General features: G+C 41.5%; 1 protein-coding gene across 1 annotated transcript in view; it reads left to right on the forward strand.

The window, feature by feature from the left end:
- The window catches only part of ITGA1 (integrin subunit alpha 1), a 193,048-nt gene extending 180,117 nt beyond the window's left edge, over nucleotides 1-12,931 (forward strand). Inside the window, exons 28-30 of the mRNA XM_075589078.1 lie at nucleotides 5,215-5,307; nucleotides 8,509-8,625; nucleotides 9,912-12,931. Of these exons, the coding sequence (XP_075445193.1) occupies nucleotides 5,215-5,307; nucleotides 8,509-8,625; nucleotides 9,912-9,956 (255 nt within the window). The 3' untranslated portion in view covers nucleotides 9,957-12,931. The remainder of the gene's footprint in view (nucleotides 1-5,214; nucleotides 5,308-8,508; nucleotides 8,626-9,911) is intronic.
- Nucleotides 12,932-26,180: the final 13,249 nt, after the last annotated feature.

A 26,180-nucleotide genomic window follows, 5' to 3' on the forward strand; every position in this document is an offset into this window, starting at 1 on the left:
GCGCGCATGGCGTGCGTGCCCAGGGCTCCCCGAAGGGAGCCCTGGTGTCCCGCGATGTGGGGGATGGCGGTGGGGGGCTCCGGGGGACCCGGTGGACCCCGAGAGGGGAGGGGCTTGCCTCGATCAGAGGACTGATCCTCAGAGGCTCCGGCGTGCGCACGGGACACCTCGGCGCGCGCCCGGTATCTGTCGCGGCCGAGACCGGGTAAATGTTAGAATAAACTCGGCAGCGACAGTATCTCTTAAACTAATTGTCCTTTTTTTCCAATGACAGATCAACAAGACTTCAATCCGATCGAAATGGTCTGACATCAGCTGAAGGACCATACACGGAAAGTGGCGAAACCCTCCAAAAAGGACGAGTTATTGAAAGGCATAATGAGTTTTTGGAACGATGTACTCACCGTGGAACGCTGCAATAAATATATAGACCATATTGCCACTGTGTTGCCCATTGTGATCGCGCGTAATGGGCAAGCATCCGGAAAGTAGTACTGTGCTGTAGTATTGTAAGTACAGTATGATACAGGTAAGTATGGCACAGATTTTTTCTTTCCCAATAGTCAGAGTATACAGTAGTTACAGTTTTTTCTTTACTGAGAGAGCAGCACCAGCCATCAGGCTACAGTACATAGTATTTAACAGTGGTCAGAGTATACAGTAGTTCCAGTATAGACTAGTTTGACAGTACTACAGTAACTGCCTACTAACTGCTCAATTTTTTTCTTTCCAGAGAAAGCAGCACCAGCCATCTACAGTAGTACGACACATCACACAATGCCATAATACAGTACGCACATAACTGCACTAATTTTTTGTTTTCTTGTCGTTTCAGGAAAAAAGGGTGGCCTGGGGGGAGGTGGGGTGTTGTGTCCAGTGTAATCTGTTTGTACAGTCAAATGTACAGTATTTAAACAGCAGTAATGATGTACACAAAACCTCTCCTCTCCCAATGAACTACTGTACTGTACTGTACACAGAATGAGGAACAAGATAAAGACGGAAAAAATTATATTACTATATATATATATATATATTATACATTACAGTATATATTATTAAATAATATTCTTATAAATGTACATTATTCATATTTCCCCAAGTTTTACAAATGTTTTCTAAATGTTTATCCAATTTCAATCTGCCAGAAGAACTTAATAAAGACTGCATTATGTATTATTCATGATTATTTTTATATTTATATTTTTTGGTTCCTGATAAAATAAAATAAATATTTATTCACATTCCTGCTAATCATAATCATTGACAACAACCAACCCCCCCCCCACACCTACAGAACACCAATGAATAAGAATGAATGACAAAACAACATGAATCAGTAAATGGTTATTTTAACTCTCAATTCTCACAATGCTGTGCAAATCAGATTTACATTTAAAAATCGAGAAGGGATTTTCCAAAGCGTTAAACAAAGCCTCAAAGGGCTAGGGGGGGTGGGGTGAGTCATGTGCAGTAATCAGCTAGCTCCCATCTCAAAAAAGATTACACGCAGGCGCAGTGAGGCTTTGTAGCTCGGCTATGGACGGATTCAGAACACAATGGCAAGATTCAGTAAATTAACAACTCTGTGGAGAGGTGGGAGGGTTGGGTGACTCATGCGCCATAAGCAGCTCCCATCTCAAAAAGGACTACACGCAGGCGCAGTGAGGCTTTGTAGCTCGGCTATGGACGGATTAAGAACACACTGGCAAGATTCAGAAAATTAACGACTCTGTGGAATTTCAAATCCTTGAGCTTGCGTTCGTGGGGGGGGGGCTACAGGGTACAGCTGCATGAAGATCAAAGCTAAAGACATACTTTCAATTCAAAAGGCAGTTCAGTTCATCATAATAATACACCCCCCAAATACAGTACATAAAAAGCACACAAATTAACCATGTGCAGCCAAACGCACAGGGTCGCAGTCAAAAGCTACAGCACAGATTGGATATCATAATACAGTAAGATGGTTTTTGCAGGCTTGTGGAGAAAATAAAAAAATTAAAATTACAATAAAAAAAATTTTTTTTATTTTTTTTGGTCACTCACTCAGGCAAGCAAGCAGTGGTGGGCAAAGTTACAGGTGCATGCACAGTAAATTCCTGCTGTCAAGCCAGAATTCTGATTGAAACCAGACACACGTTCAAAGGAATGGTGTGGGAAAGATGTACTGCATTGTAGAGAAGATAAGAAGTTGAAATACCCTGCAGTGCAGTTAATTATCCTGAGCGAGGGGAGAGCGCTTTATATGCCGAAATGTGACAATGTTACAGTACAGTACACGCCTATGCGTTTCAACAATTTTCAAATGAGACATACTGAGACATGCTGTACTGCAGAACAGCACTGCAAATGCATGTATACTTTAAATATGCAAATTTAGAATTACTGCGCGCGCACACACAGACTGTGTACTGACGTAGGTTGAACAGCGAAGGTATTAGACTTCCAAGACAACAGCTCGCAAACGCCCCCCTGAGTTTTTACACGGCATTGCAGTATTGCAGACAGCGAGAATAAAATGCTAATATCACGAGCGCGAAAATAACGCAGTTCACTCCGGGCGAAAACGACAAAAAACGCACCTAACCGGGATAATCTGAGAGCCGCGGATCTAGCCGTCTTAGACTCAGATCGGCCGCCACTGTAAGGTATAATAGATATGAACTTAATAAACAGAAAGAACAAGTCAGGAATATACAATGACAAACTTTACTAAAATAAAAACAGAGAATAAATAAAGTGAAGAATTCCCTTAATTTCAGCATTTATTAATAATTCATTAAGTACAGTATAAGGAAGATGTTCTGACTAGAAAATGACGTATTCAAGAGATTGATTCGGGTTGTCGATCTCAGCCATGAGGGCACACATGAATAATACCATCACCAGTTGTTATTTAAGTAATAATCCCTGAAGAACAGGGCATTACTGGCCAATAAGGCCCTGGCTGGAAAAGTTGAAGGCCCGAGGTGAAGCCGAGGGACTTTAACCCAGCCAGGGCATTATTGGCCAGTCATGCCCTGTTCTGAGGGGATTATTACTATTATAGGCTAAATGTAGGCTTATTTTATAAATAATAGACACTTTTGTATAGTTAAATAGATTTTTGTATTAAAATAAAATGTTAAATACATGAAACCAACTCTATATACTCTTACACTGCAGATATCCATATCCACACACTGCCGCCCCCTCTGTGTACACACACACACACACACACACAGCAGCTCACACACAAACTGCTGCTATACACACACACACACACACACACACACACACACACACACACACACACACACACACACACACACACACACACACACACACACACAACAGCACACCACACACAACACAGTGCCTCTACACACACACACACACACACACACACACTGGAGCTCTAGACACACAACACAGCACCTCCTCTACACTCACTACACAGCACCTCTACACACACAGCAGCTCTACACACACACAAACTCTGCTGCTACACACACATGCTACACCCATAAACACTGCTACTGACACACACACACACACACACTGGAGCTCTATACACACACACACACACACACACACACACACACAGTAGCTCTATACACACACACACACACACACACACATCAGCTCTACACTCACACAAACTGCTGCTACACATACAACAGCACAACACACACACAAACTGCAGCGACAATCAAAAATGCAGCCACTTACTAAACTTTGCACTCTCCCCCTAGCTCTACACACAACACAGCACAAAACAGCACCTTTACACCCCCGCCCACACACACACACACACACACACACAACACTGCACCTCTATACACAACACACTTAATTCTTTGCAGTCTCTCTCCTCCCCCCCAATTCAACTGAATCTGCTCAGAAAATCTTAGTCAGCTCGGGAGGGGGAGGAGAAAAACCGTGGCTTATACTTTTTGACCAATCCCCTGCTCTGTCTCAGAGCTTTTACTTAATTCAAACCAATCCCCTGCCCTGTCTCAGCTGTTCTGAAAGCTGATTGGCTGGAAATAAACAGATTGAAAACTGCATTTTGCAAGCTGCTGAAATTCAGGGCATTACTGTGGATAATGCCTGGAATTTTAACCAATCAGAGAGCAGGGTTTTCAATAATGCCCTGAATTTTACAGCTTTAGCCTATAATCTTAAATACAATTTATTGGTTACTTAGCTGCGGATATAACTCAGCATTCTATGGCACTCAGGATACCGCTCATGTCATCAACAACCAAGGGACTCCCATCATCGTTAAGATGAACTGCCTGGTAAATATATTCCTGTGATCACATTTGTACTGCATGAAGAGCTGTGTACACCTCCAGCTCAACCACAATTCAAGGTCTTGCACATTTCTGTGCTGGACATATGTATCAGGGAACAATCAGGCATTCAGCCAACATCCCAGCCAGAGAACATCGGGGGAGTACAGCTATACTCCTGCTTCTCATAACACATATTGGAGCTACAGTATTTTCCATCACAGCACAAGTACTACATTTCAGCATATTAGACATTTTTGTAAGAGACAAAATGTAACCCATCATACACTTGGCCATCAGAAACACAACAAAACCCCATTCTCATTACAGAAGACTATTTTTAAATATTGGCGTCTTATAAAAAGAGACCAACATTATGGAAAAGATTTCATTGAACCCCACTATTTTCCTTTCTAAGAGGGAGACATTTAGGTAATGCATTTATTAAGGGAGATATTAAAATTAAAAAACCTATTGTACCACCTAAATACAAGGGCAAAATCCCATGCCTGCACTGTGGCAATTGTAATAGTACAGAATTATGAAAGGCATATGCTGTGTATAGAATTGTATAGATAATATTATGATAAATAGAATATACATTTTAAGATATGTTTGTATACTGTATCTACTTCTGGTTTAGAATAGGAGGATGGATAAATAATCGGGTATAAAAGGAAATGCTACTAATGAGTAAGCCTTTAGACCTGACGATGGGTGAGCGTGTCCTTCCTGAAAAATTGTTTTTTTATCCCTGTACGGACATAAAAATAAAATATGATTCATTCCGGTTTGCTGCTGTTTTCTTCCCTATGGATATACTATATGGTGGCCGATCAGCAGATGGACCATGATGGGCTTGCACAGGAAATCAGAAGGAATACCACTACAATATTTAAAATAAGGTGAACTTTTCTCTATCTCTATTTTTCAGGCCAGTATTCATAGTGTGAACCTTGTCCTGAATGCCAAACTTAATAGTGAAAATTCACTGCTAGTCTTAAGCAGTGACAATGAAAATTGGGAGGTAAGCACAAGTCAACTTTATCAAAGATTTTACTGCTGTCTATCGGTTGAAGTTTGTATGGTAAACTTAATGTGTGCACTGTATGCTAATAATGATGTACTTACTATAAGTATGATCTCCATACTTTACAGCAGGGGAGCGCAAACTTTTTTCCCTGCGCACCCCTGCCGGCAGTTCCCCTCTCTCCACACCCCAACCCCCTCTTACCTTGGCTCCGGCTTCAGCGTCATTACGTCACGTTGTCTTGGCAGCGTGATGTCACATGACCTAAATGATGCCAGGCTGCCATGGCGACGCGTCTAAGAAGCCTTTGGAGCCAAGGTAAGTGAGGTTTACAGAGGCCTTCGCCGCTTCACCGGCACTTCATTTAAGTGCCTTCGGGAAGCGCGTGGAGCCTCTGTAAACCCTGGGCCCCCTGCAGAGTGGGCGCACCTCCCAGTCTGCGCACCGCTGCTTTACAGTATCTGTTACTCTTAATGTTGCATTACTATGAAAGCATCTGAAATGGTATAATTTACTGTCTCCCATTTATCATGAGGGGTGATTGTAGTTTGTATAATACTATATAATGGAAAAAAACTGAATGTTAAAACTTTCCATTCTTACATCTATGAGCTATTTAAGTTAGTCACTGCACATACAGCAGTCAAATTACTATAATTTTCCACTGACTTGTTTATAAAAATCCAAATCAGCATGCAGATGTGCAAAGGCAAATTTGGCAGTAACAAATTCCATGCGAATTTTATAGTACATCCAATTGAGGCTTTTAAAAGGCGGTCGCCTTGGGTAGCACATTTTGGGGTGGCGGAGGGAAGGGTGTGTTTGACTGGTCTGGTGGCTGGGTTAGGCTGTGGTTAAGACGGTAGGAACCTCTACGGAGAGATTTTTTACACTGAAATCCATTTGCGATTTCGGATGTTTACAAATATGAATCCACTGTGAGTTTTCAGTGATAGAAACAAAAGGCGTGCCTTTTTGAGACTGATCCTGAAAAATCTGTGGCTGGCAGAAACTTGTAAATGTGTGGAGAATTCAAATCTTGGCAAAGACTGTGCCCATCTCTACAAATGACCACTCTTTGGTGGAGATAAACAAAATGCTTTTTTAAAGAATGAAAAACATATTTTCTTCATGACTTTCTTTACCCAAAAATGTTAATTCTCATATACAGTATCACCAATTCTTAGTACTTTCCTTCAATTTGTATGTATGTATATTTGTATTGCACCATACATGTACATAGCACTTCACAACAGTAATACACGTGACACTAAAAATTTGAGACAATGGCAATAAGCACTAAGTAAGCATTAGGAAAAGGAGTACCTAAGTCACCCTTTAGGTTCACTAAAATGTGCATGTGATTTTCCTAGGGATACCAACAATTAATTCAATGATACCAGCACATGCATAACCCCTTCTGTGGTTTTGCAAATGCCCTGTTTTTACTCATTTTCATTTTTTTCTTTGCTTTTTGCAAAAGTTTCCTACTGTCCCGGCTAAGCTCATTCTAAAGCTTGCCGGGAGCTGGCCGGGAGCGTAGTGGGCTAGCTGCGGGTCTGCTCTCCGTTTAAAAACTGAGTTTCCCGCTTCAATTGATAAGCGCTAATGGCGCTTACTATCAAAAGCGCCCGAGGCGCGGGATAACCGGCCAGTTTCGGCCGAAGACAGACCGCGCGCCGCCCGCGCTATTTTTAAACTGCGGGGGCGCTGCGGCTGCCCCCACATGAAAGTCAGCAGCGCCGCCACTGTAACACAATAGCTGTATCAAAAGGAAGTATACAAAAGCTTTTCAAAAGGAAATGTCAAAGTTATTTAGTAGTGATTGTTAGTGTTGTACATACTGTACTTGATACATCAGTGCTGCAAATGTTATGATGTACTGCACATATACTGTAGCAGATTTTATTGCACCCATTGTCACATGCTAAGGCACTAATCAAATCATGTCATTTTGTAATTCCCAGCTCCATTTGTTTGAATGGAGCTACACAAATGACATATATGTATTAAATCTTGGGGCAGCAGTAATGCGTTATGGCTTCATAACAGGGGCAATAACATCTGCTAGATTTCTTTTAGGAGATAAGTCTGAAAACATCTGCTATTCAACTACAGTAATTACAGTTCTAAAATGAGAAATACAGCTGAATATATTATATATATTTATATAGTCCTTTTGTTGTCAGAGTTGTCAAAGATAGGGTTGCCAGATGTCCCATATACGGGAGTGTCCCTTATTTCATTAACTTGTCCTGTTGTCCTAAAAAGGTCTGTCGGGACACATAATTTTCCCGTATTTTAGTGCCTTGACATGAAATGCCTGAACTTAAAATTACTGTAAGCAAATCAGTCATAAAAAGATAATAGATTTCTACTTGAGTGTAATAGTTACCTCTTCCAATAGATGTCGCCTTACTAAATTATTAAAATAATGATGTTAGAACATTGCCTGGTCGTCTCATAATACTATGACACCCAGCGCTAGTTCAGTGGGCATCTTTCCCCACCACGCCAAGGGCAGAGAGGGTACAAACCAAAGCTGGAAAACAAACAGTTGCAGAGAGATGCAAAGGTATGAAAAAAATACAACTAAAAATATTTTTTTTTCCATACTGTTACATGCTATCTATTTGTGTTCGAACGTGCAATAAGTAAATACATGTTATAATATTTTGTATAGTAATTTTGAAGGTCAGTCATTACCTAATGATGACGTCACTTTTGATACTGGATTTCGGCGTCCTGTATTTACTTTAATGTGGCAAATCTAGTCTGCAACCTATTGGAAGCAAAACATTGCATATTCTTCCAGCAGTACACGGGCTAATACAGTTAAAAAGAAGAAAATAAATAATGGACACTGCAGGCTAAAAATAAGTTCCCTTTTGATTTATTTATTTATTTATTTAATTTGGCTGCTAGATACACGCTGCTTAGCACTGTTTCATACATTTGGACAGAGACAAATTCCAAAAGGCAGTGTAGGGTTTTGAGGAGGAAAGTCCTTCATAGTCTGCGGTGTCCATTCTTTCCCTTCTACTATGTTGGTTTCTACCTGTAATTAATGTTACATTTACAAAGCAAGCAACAAAATTAGACTAAAATAATTCTGAAATAAAGATGTAAAAGAAAATGGATAAACTTTATAGTCCATGCTCTAAAATGTATTAATTATTTGATTTTCACACATTGCAGACAATGATTAAAATATCCAAAGAGCTCCAAAATGGAAGAGTGCCTATATGGGTTATTCCGCTAAGTATTTTTGCTGGACTTCTGATATTAGCCCTGATTGCATTTGCAATGTGGAAGGTAAGTCAGTTTAAATACATATTTTTGAGCAGTGATACTTAATGAACTATTACTTTGGGTAATTTATATGTATTTGCACTTTAGATTGAACCCTATGTTTACAGAATAGATACTTACGAAGCAGATTTCTGCCATTAGACACCTTCTAGTCCCGGATCATATCATAAAGGCCATTGACATGAAAGGACTGGAAGGTGCCTTATGGCAAGGGTCTGCTTAATAAATATGTTCTTATTTCATATAGGTGCTATGCTATAAACCAGCATGCCACCGAATACACCATATAGCCCATTCAAGTGATTGGGCCATAATGGCTCATATTTACTTTGCAGTGCTATTCCATAGGGCACATCATGGCCCCTCCCAGCCTATCCATCATTAACTTTATAGTTAAGCAAATACACTGTAGAATATGTGTGCCAATTAATCATTAGTAGGACATCTGCTTGACTTTCTAACTTAATAGTATCTCCAATTGAGCTGCTGTCCTGAATAGCAAAAGTTGTGGGTTCTAATCCTGTTGTGTCTGACACCACTATCCCCTTCATCTCAAGCACCCATAGACTGATTGGTTTTAAGGACATATTTTAGAAGGTGTGCTGTGTTTCAGCACATGCATTTTTATTTGTAGAGAGGTTTGAGGTGGCATATATATACAACTGGAGATACTATTAAGTTACAAAGTCTTCCTCCTCTGTTTAGAAAATGCGATTTGCAAAAGAGAATGTTTTTTTTCTAACATTTAATTCCGCTTGTTGTGACCATGCCAAGCTATGCTGCTTGGCAACTTCAGAGCTACTTGAATAAGCCCCTTAGAGTCTCCCTAATGCCACAACCACCAAATCCTCCTGGTGTCATTGCCCAATCCAGAGGGCAATAAAGGATTTAATTTGTGATTGGGACTCCAGGCTTTTTAAGGCCCAATCTTTAGTTGGGTTAAGTAGCAAATCCCATAACTAACCAAATAAAAGGTGAATTGATCATCCAGATCCAATAGTGCTTAGATGCTGTCCATTTTGGTTAACTACTTGGATAAGATCTAGTGGAGAGCTTTCCTAAGATTAGCTTTATACTTGTACCTGATCTGACTGCAGTCTAATATCTGTGTATTCCTGTACTGCAAACATAAAATGATTGAAGACAAAAGCAAGACCTATCATAAAGAATAATTCCAAAAGGGAATGTATAAAATAATGATCATACTGTACAGTGCAGAACATACACAAACATTAAATATTTACTGAATTGATGTACCAATAACAGTTTTTTTTCTGTTTGTTTTGTAGACTGGCTTTTTCAATAGACCTCTGAAGGACAAAATGCAAGAATAACATTATTTGACATTGATCAAAACAAAAGATATGTTCACAATTTCTCCCGTTTCAATGTAATTGACCCTTTAAAGTATTCACTCACCCTTAAAGTGTATTTTATTTGCTTTTTCTTTTATATTTGAACACTGTAATTACGTGTCTTTGCCACTTGTTGTTCTCCAAATCTCCCTCTTTGCTGTTTGGTGAATGGTAGCAGTATCCTGTGGTTCATAACTACAGAAAGAAAATGGAGCAGATGTTATATAACTACTTTTGTTTTTTGTGTGAACCTGAGCCGGACCAGATTTTTGAAAAATATTTTATTAATCTGTAAATTCGGAGCAATTTAATGCGTGTCCAAATTTTTGTTTTTTTCCTTAAAGCCTGGCACGGATGCATCGTCCCCAAAAAAACAACCTGGAATATATTAGTTCATAAAAAAATATTTAAATATATTTATGCTTTTCTTTATTTTAATGTGTCAATCAAGTAGATTTAACTCATTCGCTTGCTTTAGTCTCAGATGGGGCTTTACTTTTCAAGGCATTTTTAAACTCTTTTTGACACTGAGGCATTTGTAACTCTGCAGTCATGGTGACGCAAAAGAACTAAAAACATTAATATCAAAGCCTGATATCCATCACAAAAAAAAGAAGAAATTACTGACTGTGTGGCCTATGCAGAGAGCAGCGAATTTTAAAATTGGCGAATTTATTAAAAAGTAGCTTTTTTGGAGAGTTTTATTCTCCATATGCAGAAATGTGCGAATTCTGCTATGTTTAACATGAATGCGTCTGGCGAGTTTAAATTGGCGAGATGCGCGCTTCAGAAATGTGTAAAAAAAAATTCGCGCCTTTTTTTTCCCTTTGCAATGGCCGCGAGCGGCAGCTTCTTGCCAATTTTTTCTGGCGAGGCAAAAAGGAGACAATCGCGCCATTTTATTGGCGCGAACAGCCGCTAGATGCCGTTCGCGCCTCTCTGCATTAGGATATTTTTAAAACTGGCGAGATTGAGGGTCTCGCCAGCCGCGAGGCGAGTTTTAGAAATAGAAAAGAAAAATTGGCGCGTTTTTCGGAACTCGCCATTTTCTGCTGTTTTCTGCGCGATTTTCTCGAAAAAATGGCGAATTTCGAAATAGCGCTGCTCTCTGCATAGGCCCCTGTAATCCTTATTTCTCATATAGACCTAGTTTCACTAAACTTCATTAAAATGGCATTAATATTCTACAATTTAACACTGTATTCACTAGGAATGATATATGCATTATAACCTTGCATTAATTAACTAATTTGCTCTTTGGCAGTAATGCAGAACCACGAAAGTAATTATCGCAGTTTACTAACTACTACCAATAATCCACATACAAATACAATACTTGGCTAGTTGCACAAAAGTCTTTTAGTACCTTTCACATCTGATAGGGTTCCAATGCATAGCAAAGGAACACCTTCAGGCAATAAAGGGGTTAAAATAATACATACAGTACAAACATTACCCATCCTTCTAATTCCCCACCGTATATGAATGATTTGAAGTTCTAATGGCCAAAGATGGCTAATAGGCAGGCAATTGAAACAACAAAAATAAAACATAACTAAACAAATTACCAAAATAAAGATACCAATATATATTAACCCTTTGAGTGCTGATATATTTTCACCATTACTAAATCTAGGCCATTGTGCTGTTTACTAGAGGAAGCGATACATAACTCTAGGGACCATTTAAAAACTTTAGATCATTTCCAGTGCCACAATGCTTTCACCAAATAAACCAGTAGCCACAGAGGCTACAATAACTTACTTTTCCACTATATTACTAGTCATTTGTACAGAGGAGAAATAGATACAACTTGCTGGGGGTACTTTATTTCTAAAATAATAATAGGTTCTCTCAGAGCAATGGCATTACTAGGCAAGAAAAATTATCAGAATGGAAATGTCTAAATTGAGCTCTTCCAGCCAACATTGCATAGTGATTAATTGTATAAACTGAGGTGATTCTTGCAAAGGAAATGTATGTTAACGTAAGATGAATTACAATTTCTAGAACATGTTTAAGAAAAATATAAAGAGTGAGGTAGCCATGTATTATATTAACTATTCTGGTGCAAAGAAATAGTTCAAGCTTTTACCGAGATAAATAGGGCTTCCAATGTGGTTTTGTCGTTCGTTGCCATAACTGATAAAGTTTTTGCAACCAGAATTGCAATATACCTGTATGGACAGTACAAAATCTCTTAAACTTATTCATGAAACAATTGTGAAATCACAATCATAATTATTTGGCCATGTTTAAGGTCTGTACAGTATATTGTTATGGAGAAAAGCCTACTTTTTTTGTATACTGCTAATGGGGTGCTCACAGTGTTGCAACATCTGCCAGCACTGAAATGCTTAATTTACATACACATTTGAAAACTTTACATATACATTAATGACCCAAGAGGGGGTATGTATTACATTTTCCTGTTTTACAACAGGAAAGATAAAGATTATTGTACTGTAACTTTAAAAGAAAATCACCCCTATGAATGTGCTGAGATTTCTTCTTCTAGGAATCTGATGCTGTTTCTCATTATTGTCGGAAGTTTTTGAAAACGTTATTAAATTATCCCAGAAAATGTGCTTCTGAGAGTGGACATTGAATCACATAATGTGGACCAGTTGAAATTAGATATATTGTGACTGACGTGGCAACATACTGTACAGTTCAGATAAGATCCCATTCCCACAACATGAAGTATAGTAAATAGCCAACATTTTTCATTGCATTTTATTATCATATTAAGAAAAACCAAATAACAATAAAACTCACTGTAGATGTATGCACTGTTGAAACATTATAGAAGGAGAATATTGTTCTACAAGTGCAGTATACTGTAAGTACAAGAAAAAGTTAAATTATTTTTATTCATATCCTATATTCAGAACTAGTACACTGAATGGTACAGTCTTTTAAGCACATTCTAACTGCCATATTTAAGTTATAGTTATAAGCTGTTGTATTATTTCACCTTGTAGGATTTTGTAGTTTTAAATTGCTGATATTTTAAAATGTATTTTTAAAATGTTTTAATTCCACCCCAGTTCTTATTTTGTCTTAATTATGAAAAGTGCAAACTGGACCCTTTAATAACTAAGGGGAATATTATGCTACGGTATATATTATAACAAACACAAAAGCGCAAACAGAACCCACTACCTGAAATAGTGAAATCGTAGATGCAGCTCTCGGTCTACGGACTTCCAATCCATTCTAAGAAACAGCTCTTGAAAATTGAGGCAAACATTTCTCAGAGTATGCAAAAAATAAATAACAGCAAAATAGGGCAATATTGTTTAAGTAACATCTACTGTAAGTGTTTGCTAATAAAATCTTACGCACTCAAATGTCCCATGGAGTAATCGGGCTTCTCAAATACAAGAATATATTTTCTCGGTTCAGTTCCTCAAACGAATAAACACAACAAAGAAGACCTCCTAAATCGATCTGAAAATGGGGGTAAAAATACACTAACAAACATATATTAAACCGGTTAAAACGCAGAAGACATCTTTAGGCGCATGGATCCGAAGAAATAAATACGGAAGAAGAAAAAGAGACGAAAACACAAACGTGCAATACTGTTGGAACAAATAAAATAATGAACTGATGGTGCGGGACGAAATGCATAGGTCATATCACATCTGGCTTGAAACTTCGTGGACACTGTACAAAGGAAAGGCAGTCGTCTGGAGTATTTTTTGCATACTCCTTGGTGAAATTGTGCTTCACTTTTCATGAGCTTTTAACTATATATATTGAGGAAAGTAAAGAACCAGAACTTCAGATGAGTTTTTGTGTAAAGATGAAGGTGTATTCAACATTTCGGTCCTTATTTGGAGACCTTTGTCAGGATGGCAGATACTACTGGATTAGAACAGAAATCTCACTCCGCGCTAGGGATGTCACTGCATATAGTCCCTCTTTCTGCCGTCAGTCTGGGGGACTCCACACCCCCCCTATAAAAGTGAGCTCCCAAAGGGGAGCTCACAGACAGGAAAACAAATGACAGACAGGCGCACTAAGGGACAATGAATCTTTTATGTTAAAAACAATCACGATTTAAGTAATAGCCAAATAGCAACCAAACCTAAAAAAAAATAACAAATAAAGAATTTAAACGCGGGTTAAAAAAACAAAAAACACTGGCTTTCAACAACATAGGGTGGAGGGGTGAGGCAGGACAATAACGCATCCACGCTAGTGCAGAGAAAGGATCCGGAACCGATCTCTGTACATATCCAGGCAGGCAAGTAGAAGCAAAGACCCCTGCACACCTTCCGCCTGCAAACTCCACGGGAACAATCTCACATGACCTCTACGCGTTTTGCATGTAGTGCTTCGACAGGAGGTCACATGATGACACTGTCCCTGGAGTTAAGTAAAGAACCGCAGCCAATGAATGCCTAGTGCCTAGCGTCAGTCTATAAAATACTGTATGTGAAAGAATACATTTAATCAGTGGGCAAAAACTGTGCAAGGATCAAAAGCTTGTTGATGTCATAGGACTCCAGGAACAGAGAGGACCTCGATGGCAGTAACAGAAGGGAAGACAAGGATTGTCTGAGTCACAGGCAGGGTTTAGTGGCAGGCTGCAAGCAGGATCGTCAGGTTCCAGGCAGGGGTCGGCAGCAGAAAGGCAGGAACAGGGCAGGGAAGTAGGAACTGGGACCATGGAGCAGAAACAGATGGGGCAAGCTAGTTCAATAGCAAGGGCCTTTAATAATGTTAGCAGAATTCCACAGGATCAAAATGGAAACAGATCAGGGGCAGGGGTCTGGACACAAACAAAGCAGAGGCAAAGAGGTGCAGGAAACAGGAAACTATAAAGTCAGGCAGAGAGAGAAGACAAGAGCACCCAAGATGAGGCAGAGAAAAACCCAGAGAAAGCAGAAAACAGCAGCACACCCGGTGGACAGACAAAGGACCTGGGAGAGAGGGAGATTTTGGAAAATGTCAGGGCTATTCCTGACATTACTCTCCCCCTCTCCAGGGAGGTCCTTTGGATGACCCTCCGATATCAGCAGGATGTCTTCATCAAAAGCTGACTCAAGGTGGCCCTCCTCTGGTGATCTATTGACCAGTGAAATGCTTATCTTTACAGCAATGGTGCAGGAAACAGCAACAGGTCCATCAAGTCCTTCATGAAGATCAGTGAGCAGATTATTCTCCTCAACCCTGCTGAGGACTTCTCACTACAACTCTTCTTCGACAGGTCTGAACATGAATTTCTCCAGGCACCGTGCCATCATTTCCTCTTGTAAGGAATCGGGGAACACGTCTTTTGCGACGTGTTCCCTCCTTACCTAGCATCTCTCAGACCTCCGCTCTGGAACCAGCGTGTGCGTGCACCCCTGGTCTGCTTACAAAGCGCGTGCGCATGCGCAGCTCTTCTAGAGTGCCTCTGAGCTTAGCTCTGCCCCCTTGGTACGCAACACGCTTCTCATGCGCGGCACGTACACGTGACGATGTGCACCGCTCCCCAGCTGCGTGGCAAGTACTCGTTTAACCCACTTGTCACCTGCAGCCAATCCTTGCCTCCACGGAGGCTGTGCCTCTGCTCCGCCTCCTTTGCTAATGGTTCCTGTGTGCTACATAAACCCTGCAGTTCCTCTCATACCTTGCTGAGCATAACTTGTTGTAGCCTTGTGCACCTGCGTCTGTTGTGCCTTGCTCCGTTTCCAGTGTTCTTTTGCAGTTTAACTCTTCGTGTATCGACCCGGCTTGACTTTGGAACCCCTCTGAATATTGGCCCCGGCTTAACCTCGACTCTGCTGACCTCTCCAACCCAGACCATGGCTATACGAATGTCCACGATTCTGACCTCTCCAACCCCAGACCACGGCTAACGGACTTGACTATTCTGAACTCTCCATTCCCAGACCTTGGCAAGTATCGATTATTCCCACTCTCTCCAACCCAGACCTGGCTACGTTTGACAATCCGCCTGCCAGGCACGCTTCCGCTGCTGTGGGTGCGTGGTTTGCTACTTCCCCACCTCAGTACTGGGGTCCTGCCTTGCTCGTGGGCAGCGCAAGCATTACAGTGGGCTCAGCCCAACAAATATGAACCCCCCTGAGGTGGGCCAAGCCCTGTCTTTGATCTCTGAGCATTTCCAATACCTGGATAATCAGATCGCATCCCTTACTCAAAACCTGGCCACGGTTTCTCTTAACCAATGACAATCCAGAATTATTAGACCTGCTACCTTGTCTGTTTCTTCCCCTGAAGCCTCTCTCTCCCTCGAGCCACGTCTCATACTCCCAATCGATATGCAGGAGATCCCCATGGATGCCGAGGTTTCCTCAACCAATGTGACATACATTTCAAGTTGACCCCTTCCCGCTTCTCTTCTGATAGATCTAAGGTGGCATATTTTATCGCTTTATTAACCGGAGACGCATTGGCATGGTATTCACCCATCTGGGAGCAGAGACCTGAGCTTATCCAAGACTTCCCACACTTCAAGAAGGAATTTAAGCAAGTCTTTGATACCTCTGGCCGTAAGATTACTGCTTCTTCTTCTTTATTTCACATTTCTCAGGGTCACAGACCGGTTGCAAGATATGCTCTGGAATTTCGGACCATCGCGGCAGAGACGGGCTGGAACGATGAGGCGTTATCTGCAGCTTTCTGACAAGGTCTCTCCGAGACATTAAAGAATGAATTAGCAGCTCAAGAAAGACCCACGGTGCTCAAGGATCTTATTGCCATGTGTATTAGGGTGGATCAATGCCTTTAAGAAAGGAGGCTTGAGCGCCATCACTCACGTTCTCTCACACTAACTGCTCTTGTTCCCAGTCTGTCTCCTTCTACTTTCCCAGCTCCTGAGGCTCCAGAACCAATGCAGTTAGGAAGTCACCAGATCTCCCCTTCAGAGAAACAATGTCGGAGAACTGGAGGATTATGTCTTTACTTCGGACTACCGGGTCACCTGGTGCTTCACTGTCCCACGAAGCCAGGAAACGCAAACATCCAATGAGGTATAAGGGGGTCTCATTGGGTTCCATTTCTTCTTCCCCTCCTCGTAAGAGAGGTCTACCTACCTGTGTCATGCTGTCTATCTTCCTTGAGGGTCCTGGCTTCCTAGTTCCTGCCTCTGCCTTCATCGACTCCGGGTCTGGGGTGAATTTTTGTGGATCAAGATTTAGCTACCAAATATAAGATTCCTCTGATCAAGAAATCAATACTGGTGGGTCTAGAGGCTATCGACGGACGTCCTCTCCAGCCAACCTTCATTTCATTGGAGACTCCTACTATTAAGCTCTCCACTAGTGATGGTCACAAGGAAAAAATATCACTGGAAGTTATTCATTCACCCTCTGTACAGGTAATTCTAGGCCTTCCTTGGCTCCAACAACACAATCTGCTTATAGACTGGACAGACAAGAGACCTATACAATGGGGTGTTGCCTCTGAAATTGCTCCTATATCCTCGGTACAACTTATCGCTGGCGTAGAGACCAGTACTCCTGCCAAACCTACGCTTCCTGAAGTATATGCAGAGTTCCTTGATGTTTTTGATCAAGTTTGCTCTGAAACTCTACCTCCGCACCGCCCTTATGATTGCCCCATAGAGCTTCTGCACAGTGCCATCCTTCCTAAAGGTAGATCTTATCCTTTGTCCCTTCCTGAGACTAAAGCTATGTCTGAATATATTCAGGAGAACTTAAAAAGAGGGTTCATTAGAGCTTCTTCCTATCCAGCCAGAGCTGGGTTCTTTTTTGTTAAGAAGAAAGATGGTTCACTCCGTCCATGCATAGACTATAGTAAATAATTATATCGTAATTCCCTTGTTAGCAGCTATTTAGACTACTATCTTTATTTTATTCTATTTTTCATGTATTAAAGCACTCTTTTAATTCACTTATATTCCACTTATCTTTGTTATACTAGTGTTTTACTGTTTAATAATTTATTGTTATAGGTTAATTTGAGTGCAGCAAACAGAGTTCTTTTTCTTTCCCCTATATATATATATATATATATATATATATATATATATATATATATATATATATACATATATATATTAGAGAAAAAGAGAAAAGAAGCGCCCGATCCTTGTGTAAAATCAGATGAACAAAGTTTTAATATCTCATGGACAAGACAAATGCACACTTACAATTTGTCTGATAAAATAAAGCATGTTATGGGACCTGCCCATGCACCAACTGAGGACTCCTCAGCCACCTCAGCCACGCGGTCCGACCCAGGTTTGTGGCGAGCACAACCGTGACATGCAGGTGCAGAAGACCTGAAGGCATTGAAAGCCCCTCTATTTTGCCGCCAACTCGTGACAGGAGCTTGCGGTAGCTACAGGCTGTGTTTATCTACTCTGCCTACCTGGAACTCCCCTACCCTCGCAGATGACCAAACTAGAGATTTCTCTCCCACGAATGGTTCTGTTTGAAATCCTGTAAGTGCATTTCTTATGGGTTGCTGATTTTTTAAGTAAATGTACCCTTATTTTTAAACTGTTACGTGCTATGGAGCTTGCGCTTTTGTTTGTTTTTTGTCCATAGATCCAAAGTGGTTGGCTACTGTATATAGTACCACTCTCTTTAAAGCTGCAAAGATGCTCCCTGGATCTTCAACTGGGACTGTATATCTTTCTGGATTTATTCTTTTTTCTGTGTGGAACATTTATTTTGGACATTTTCTATATCACTATCACGTTATGGTTTGTAGATTCAATTAGATTAAAATTGTGGTAAAATATCTTTATCTAGTATGTTATTATAATTTTATAATTTATTGTTATTAGTGTCACTGTATATCCTCCTGAGCGCTACATAATTTTTGTGTTGTTTTTGTAATATATATATATACCCATCTCTGTATGCACCTTAACCTCCTGTTATAGTTTGTAATTTGCTACTAGCTGAGCAAGTGTTGCTTTCGAGCATTGCTATTAGGTAATTGCTTTAAGGATATGGGGGTATGAACATCCCTAGAAGTACATGCAGTGCTAGTCTATTCTACCACAAGATGGCAGAAGAACAGTAGTGCTTTCCTACAGTATATTGAATAGTATGCTGTACATAGGTCTATGCTGACAATCTGAGTTCTACAGTAAACAGTTGTTGAACCAGATCTCTGGAGTTTTGAGACAATAATCAACAGAGAACTAGCTGAGGACATCACAATGTGACTTTGTCTGATGGTGTCTCATTCTCACGGAATTACCCTACTTACTAATATGATTATGTAAAATTATAATTTTTAACAAAAAATACTAATCATAAAAATGTATTTTAAAATATTGGAAGAGATGTAGCCAGCATTATTGAACGTCCTGGTAAGATTGCGGGTGAAATAACATTTTATCCCACTCCCTTCCTAACTAGTGGCTGATTCCACATAATGGGCGCTTCTCTCACTCCCATTATGCTAACATGTTTATCCACACATTTTCCTAACTTTCCAAATGTTATTAATCTGGTTTAATAACATTCTGAAAGTTAGGAATATGTGTGGATAAACATGTTAGCATAATGTTTTCAATGTCATGCCCACTTTATCATGTCATAAACACTATACGTGACAAAAATACACAGTACAACACCTATATATTCTCTTGAAAAAGGGTAATTTAGTTCAACCCTTTGGCCAAAGTGTCTTAAGGATGCTAGCCACTTCAAGGCATGACCGTTAGCAGGTCCTAACACTCCCTAAGTTAAAATTCTTATTTACAGGTCCTCTATAATTAGGGGAAGAATGTTGAACATTGGATCTGTCGTAAGCCAGCAAAATGAAACTGACCTGCCAACTTGGAAAGTGGGGAGGGGCGAGCTTAAACCTTGGGGGGAGGGGCCACTAACCTCCCAAAAACAGCTGAGACCAGCTGCACATAGTTAATAAACACACAGATACCCAACAAGCTCTGAGAAACCCCAAACATTACCACATAATATGTATATAAGTGTCAAAAGGAGTGCTAGTGGACGTGGCTAAATGTATACAACAAAAAACAAACAAAAATGCCCAAAGCTACTTCCAATGTGACAAAAATACACAGTGCAATACCTATGTATTCTCTTGAAAAAGGGTCATTTAGTTAAACCCTTTGGCAAAAGTGTCTTCAGCTTGCTAGCCACTTCAAGGCATGGCCGTTAACAGGTCCCAACACTCCCTGAGTTAAAATTCTTATTTTCCTCTATAATTAAGGGAAGAATGATCAGCATTGGATCTGTCATAACCCAGCAAAATGAAACTGACATGCCAACTTGGAAAGTGGGGAGAGGTGAGCTGAAACCTTGGGGGGAGGAGCCACTAACTTCCCAAAAACAGCTGAGACCAGCTACACATAGTTAATAAACACACAGATACCCAAGCCTTGAAGTGGCTAGCAGGCTGGTAGTGGGCACTGGTGCTGCCAGAGATAGATCCCAGGGAGCCAGACCCTCTGGTCCAGAACACAGCTAACACTGGAACCTGCCAGAGAGATTACCCTCAAAACACCAAAATATGCTGATATACTGTGCTGCATACTTGCTGTCTGTTCACATTAGCTATCAAAACCTTAGAATATTCTACTACAGGTCTTTTAAAAGTAGAGATGCATACTTGGCCTTATGTTTTGGTTTTGTCTCTAAAAAAATGGTGTCTATTATTTTTGTATTTGATTTTGCTACATATTTAAATATTTACGCGATTTACAATCTACAGTATTTAGCAATCATAATGATATTGAAAATAATGTGGTTGATTATCAATAAATAATAAAACAAATGACTACTGTGGGTTATTATTGGTGTCATTCAGCAACAAGTCACGGAGACATGTTTTATGGATCATGGTTCATCTTCCTTGTACTGATCATCATCACTTGTGTCATGACCTAATAGAAGTTCATCCCCACTGGAATCAACCACAAAATGTTTCTTTTCAAGTTGAAGGTAATTATCACATATATTGTTGTCCATTTTAATGAATACCAGCTTCTCAACATTTTTTTGGCAGTAGCTTAGTAGGATAGTCACTTAAATTGCTGTGCAGCTTTAGTAAACCATAGCCATTATTTATAGTGGGCTCTTATTAGTACTCTTTTTCCTCCCAGTAGATAAACAGACTAACATCTACAGTATGTTACCATTTAAATATTCTTCCACCCGTATAAAAAGAGAGGAGGTTTAGGACTAGCAGCTTGATCTGTGGGTGTGCCTTTAAGCCTGAAAAATATCTTCTTTTTCTTTATCTGTTACCAGTGTTATATTTTAGGTTGTTTTTGTTTGTTGCCAACATTGACTTTTTACGGGACCTTCTCTGGCTGTCTCCACCGTTTACCCGCAAAAGACGCGACGTGAGAAACTTCATCGGTGCCATCTGATGACGTCACCAGCGTGGGTGCGGTGATCCGATGCCGGGAACCGGAAAGGGAGCCCTTCTCTCCGTGACAGCGGCGGCTGTACCCTTACCATACAGTGAGGGGCCTTGATCTACTCGAGTGGAGGATGTACAAGGATTGCCACCTGAGAGTATAAGGAGAGATCTGATCCGGTTGCTGGGCTGATACAACTTGATCCACGGTTGCAGTCTGCTGTAGTGGTAACATGTCCATATACATGTCATACTGATATATATTCTCTTTGATGTACGTGCAATTATTACCTGTTTAAAATCATAAACACTTTTTAATATACTACACCATGAGGTTTTTTGCGCTGTTTCTCTTTTTGTTACTGTAATGTTCAAAATTACATAGTGAGTTTGCAAAATTACATGGTTTGGGTCATTACCGCTCCATGTGTTTGCATTGCAAATTGCATTAAACAAAAGCGAATCACACAATAAAGCGTTAAAACTCTCGCCAGTGGTAAGTCGTTACTTAAGTAATAAACCCAGAAGAACAGGGCATTTCTGGCCAATAATGCCCTGTTCTGAGAGGATTATTACTATTATACAGTAGGCTAAATGTAGGCTTTTTCTTAAAATAATAGACACTTTTGTAAAGATATATAACTACGCTGATGAACCTGTGTAGGAAAAAGAAGTAAAGTAGCAAATGAGAGGGGAGAGAGTTAGGGGGAGGGGGAGTAGAGAGAGTGGTGAGGGGGGAGAGAGAGAAGTGAGGGGGGAAGAAGAAAGAGAGGTAGGTGGGGAGAAGAGAGAGGTGAGGGGTGGGAGGAGAGAGAGATGAGGGGTGAGAGGAGAGAGAGGTGAGGGGGCGAGGGAGGAGGAGAGGGGCAAGGGTGGGAGCAAAGAGATAGGTGAGGGGAGATTGAAAGAGGTGGAGGAGGGGAGAAGAGAGAGAGGTGGGGGGGCGAGGTGAAAGGGGAGCGAGGTGAAGGGGAGAGCGAGGTGGGGAGAGCGAGGTGAAGGGGTGGGAGGAGAGAGATGAGGGGGGAGAGGTGAGAGGGGGGAGAAAGAGGTGAGGGGAAGAGAGGTGAAAGGGGGAGGGAGAGGTGAGGGGGAGAGAGATTGGTGAGGGGGGAAGATAGTGGTGAGGGGCGAGAGAGAGTGGTGAGGGGGGAGACGAGAGAGAGGAGGGGGGGGAAGAGAGAGGTGGAGGAGAGGGGAAGAGAGAAGTAGAGGAGGGGGGAAGAGAGAAAGAGTGAGGGGGGAGAGAGAGAGGTGAGGGGGACAGAGGGAGATGTGAGGGGGAGAGAGAGAGAAGTGAGGGAAGAGAGAGGGGTGAGGGTAGGGGGAGGGGATGAGGGGGGGAAGTGGGGTGGAGAAGAGGGGAGGGGGAGAGGTGGGTGAAGGGGAGAATGGGAAGAGAAGTTGGGGGACAGTGATTTTAACTACAAACTAAAAAAAAAACAGATAACAATTACCTTAGAACAGGCTATACAAGTTGTGGAAGAAATATTGCTTTGTTGCAATTAATAATGTTACTATTTGGGTCACACCAGCTTCTGGCATCTCTCTCAGCTGTGTGAGAGAGATTGTGTGCATACAGTATGCTGCCATGCTGTGTGAGAGGAGAGGAAAGGAGATGCAGCTAGAGCTTGGACGGGAGAGGTATTTACTGTTTGCAGTTTTACATTTGGCAGTTTTTTATTTCAAATTCTCAGCGCTCCCCCGCATCTCTGAAAGGTGAACTTGCAAGTTGCCAAAAATTCTAACCAACCAGAGAGCAAGGATTTCAATAATGCCCGGAATTTTAGAGCTTTAGCCTATAATGTGTGATATTTGCTATAACTGAGACCTGGCTCACTCAGTCTGACTCTGCTCTGGAAGCTGCCCTTTCTTATGGTGGCCTTTCATTCTCCCACATTCCACGCCATGATGGCAGGGGTGGAGGCGTGGGGCTCCTGCTCTCCTCTCTCTGCCATTACTGAACCCTTCCTATTCCTCCCTCTCTTGTTTTACCCTCCTTTGAGGCTCACACTGTCCAGATCTTCTCTCCTCTCCCTGTCCACGTGGCGATCATCTATTGCCCACCTATCTCTACTCATCCCCCTTCTGCCTTTCTCTCTCACTTTGAATCCAGGCTCTCTTTCCTTTCTCCTCGTCAGAATCACCTGTTCTTCTACTTGGGGACTTCAATTGCCACATTGATGATCCCTCTCTCCCTTGGGCTTCCAGCTTTCTCTATTTAACCTCTTCTTTAGGCCTTCAACAGTGGACTGCAGCCAGCACCCACAAGGATGGCCACTACCTAGACGTGGTTTTTCCCTAAAAACTTCTCTCTCTCCGATTTCTCCATTTCCCCTTTTCCTCTCTCTGACCATCACCTCATCTCATTCTCTCTATCTCGCTTCTCCCGTTCCCACCTCCATCTACCCCCGGTTCTGCAGAAACCTGCGCTCTATTCACCTACCAGACTTTTGATTCCACTTTACACTCCTTCCTCTCCTCTCTCAGCTCTGCTACAGACCCTGACAACCTGGTCAGGAACTACAACTCTGCCTTATTCCTCCTCTCTTGATCTACATGCCCCGCTTTCTCTCTGCGTACTCGTCCTTCTAACCCCAGACCCTGGCTAAAATCCCACATGCGCATGCAGCGTTCCTCCACTCGTTCCTCTGAACGCCTCTGGAGGAAATCTCATACTCTCGCAGACTTTCTTCACTACAAATGTATGCTATCCGGTTTCAACTCTGCTCTTTCGCAAACTAACAAGCCTACTTTTCTTCACTAATCAACACACAAAAGTCTAACCCACGCCGACTCTTCTTTGTCTTTGATGCTCTACTCAAACCACCCTCAGCTGCCTCTTCTTCCTCCATCCTCCGCCTAGGATTTTGCTGCCTTTTTTAAAGAAAAGGTGGAATCCATACGTCAGAACATCCCCTCTGTTCTTCTTCCCATCCTACACCTCTTCCTAACTCTCCTCCTGCCTTCCTTGACTCTTTTTCCACTGTCTCAGAGGAGGATGTGTCACTGTTGATCTCCTCTTCCCCCTCTACCACTTGCTCTCGCTCTCTTGACCCCATTCCTCCCATCTCCTAAAACCTCTTGATCCTTCTATAATCCCTACCCTCACACATATTTTTTACTCCTCCCTCTACTCTGGTACCTTCCCATCCTCATTCACACATGCAACAGTTATACCATTACTCAAAAACAGCAAGCTTGACCCAACCTGTCTTTCTAACTATCGACCTGTCTCACTCCTGCCTTTTGCCTCCAAACTCCTTGAACGTCTTGTATTCTCTCGCTTGCTCCATTTTCTCAATACCTATTCTCTCATAGACCCTTTACAATCTGGCTTCTGTACTGCTCACTCCACGAAAACAGCCCTCACTAAAATAACGAATGACCTCCATGCTGCCAAAGACAGAGGTCATTACACTCTGCTCATATTACTCAACCTATCTGCCGCATTTGACACTGTGGACCACCCTCTTCTCCTTCACATTCTCCATACTCTTGAATTCATAACAAAGCTCTATCCTGGATCTCATCTTACCTCTCCCATCGTACTTTCAGTGTCTCTTCTGCTAACACCTCCTCCTCCTCTATTGATCTCTCTGTGGGGGTTCCCCAGGGCTCTGTCCTGGGACCTCTTCTCTTTTCTCTGTACACACTCTCTCTAGGGGACCTAATAACATCTCTTGGGTTTAAATATCACCTCTATGATGACGACAAACAAATTTACTTTTCAACACCCGACCTTACACCTGCTGTACAAACCAAAGTTATATCATCCTGGATGGCCCTCCTCTGCCTTAAACTCAACATGGCAAAAAGAGAGCTCCTCATTCTTCCTCCCAAACCTGGCCCTACTACCTCCATCCAAATTACTGTTCAAACTATGATCATTCACCCAGTAGCCCAAGCACGCTGCTTAGGGGTCACACTCGACGCATCTCTCGCATTCTTCTCTCACATTCAGAACGTTTCTAAAATCTGTCGCTTTTTCCTCCGCAATATCACAAAGATATTCCCGTTTCTCTGTTGCTCGACTGCTAACACTCTGACTCAGACCCTCATTCTCTCCCGTCTTGATTACTGTAACCTCCTGCTGTCCGGCCTTCCTACCTCTCACCTGTCTCCCCTACAATCTATCCTAAACGCCTGCTGCCAGAATCACTGTACTCTTTCCTAAATCTGTCTCCACGTCTCCCCTCCTGAAATCCCTCTCCTTGCTTCCGATCAAATCCCGTATCACACACTCAATTTTCCTCCTCACTTTTAAAGCTTTACACTCTTCTGCCCCTCCTTACATCTCATTCTCGTTATTCACCATCCCGACTCTTGCGTTCCTCTCAAAGATGTCTTCTTTCTACCCCCTTTGTATCTAAAGCCCTCTCCCGCCTTAAACTTTTCTCACTTACTGCCCCGCACCTCTGGAATGCCCTTCCCCTCAATACCCGACTAGCACTCTCTCTATCCACCTTTAAGACCCACCTTAAGACACACTTGCTTAAACCAAGCATATGAATAGCACTGTGGATTATAATGGATACATGATCATATAGGTCTGGCCTCCTGCAGACACACTTACCAGAACACCTTCCTACTGTCTCTGTACATTCACTCTACCTACCAATTAGACTGTAAGCTTCTTGGAGCAGGGGACTCCTTTTCCTTAATGTTACTTTTATGTCTGAAACACTTATTCCCATGACTTGTTATTTATATTATCTGTTATTTATTTGATTACCACGTGTATTACTACTGTGAAGCTCTATGTACATTAATGGCGCTATATGAATAAAGACATACAATACAATAACAAGTGTAATACAGTCTGGTAAACAAGCTTTCAAAGCAGAGTTATTTTCCAGGTATGGCAGTAGTACA

This window comes from Ascaphus truei, chromosome 1 (genome assembly GCF_040206685.1).
Source record: "Ascaphus truei isolate aAscTru1 chromosome 1, aAscTru1.hap1, whole genome shotgun sequence".
NCBI lineage: Eukaryota > Metazoa > Chordata > Amphibia > Anura > Ascaphidae > Ascaphus > Ascaphus truei.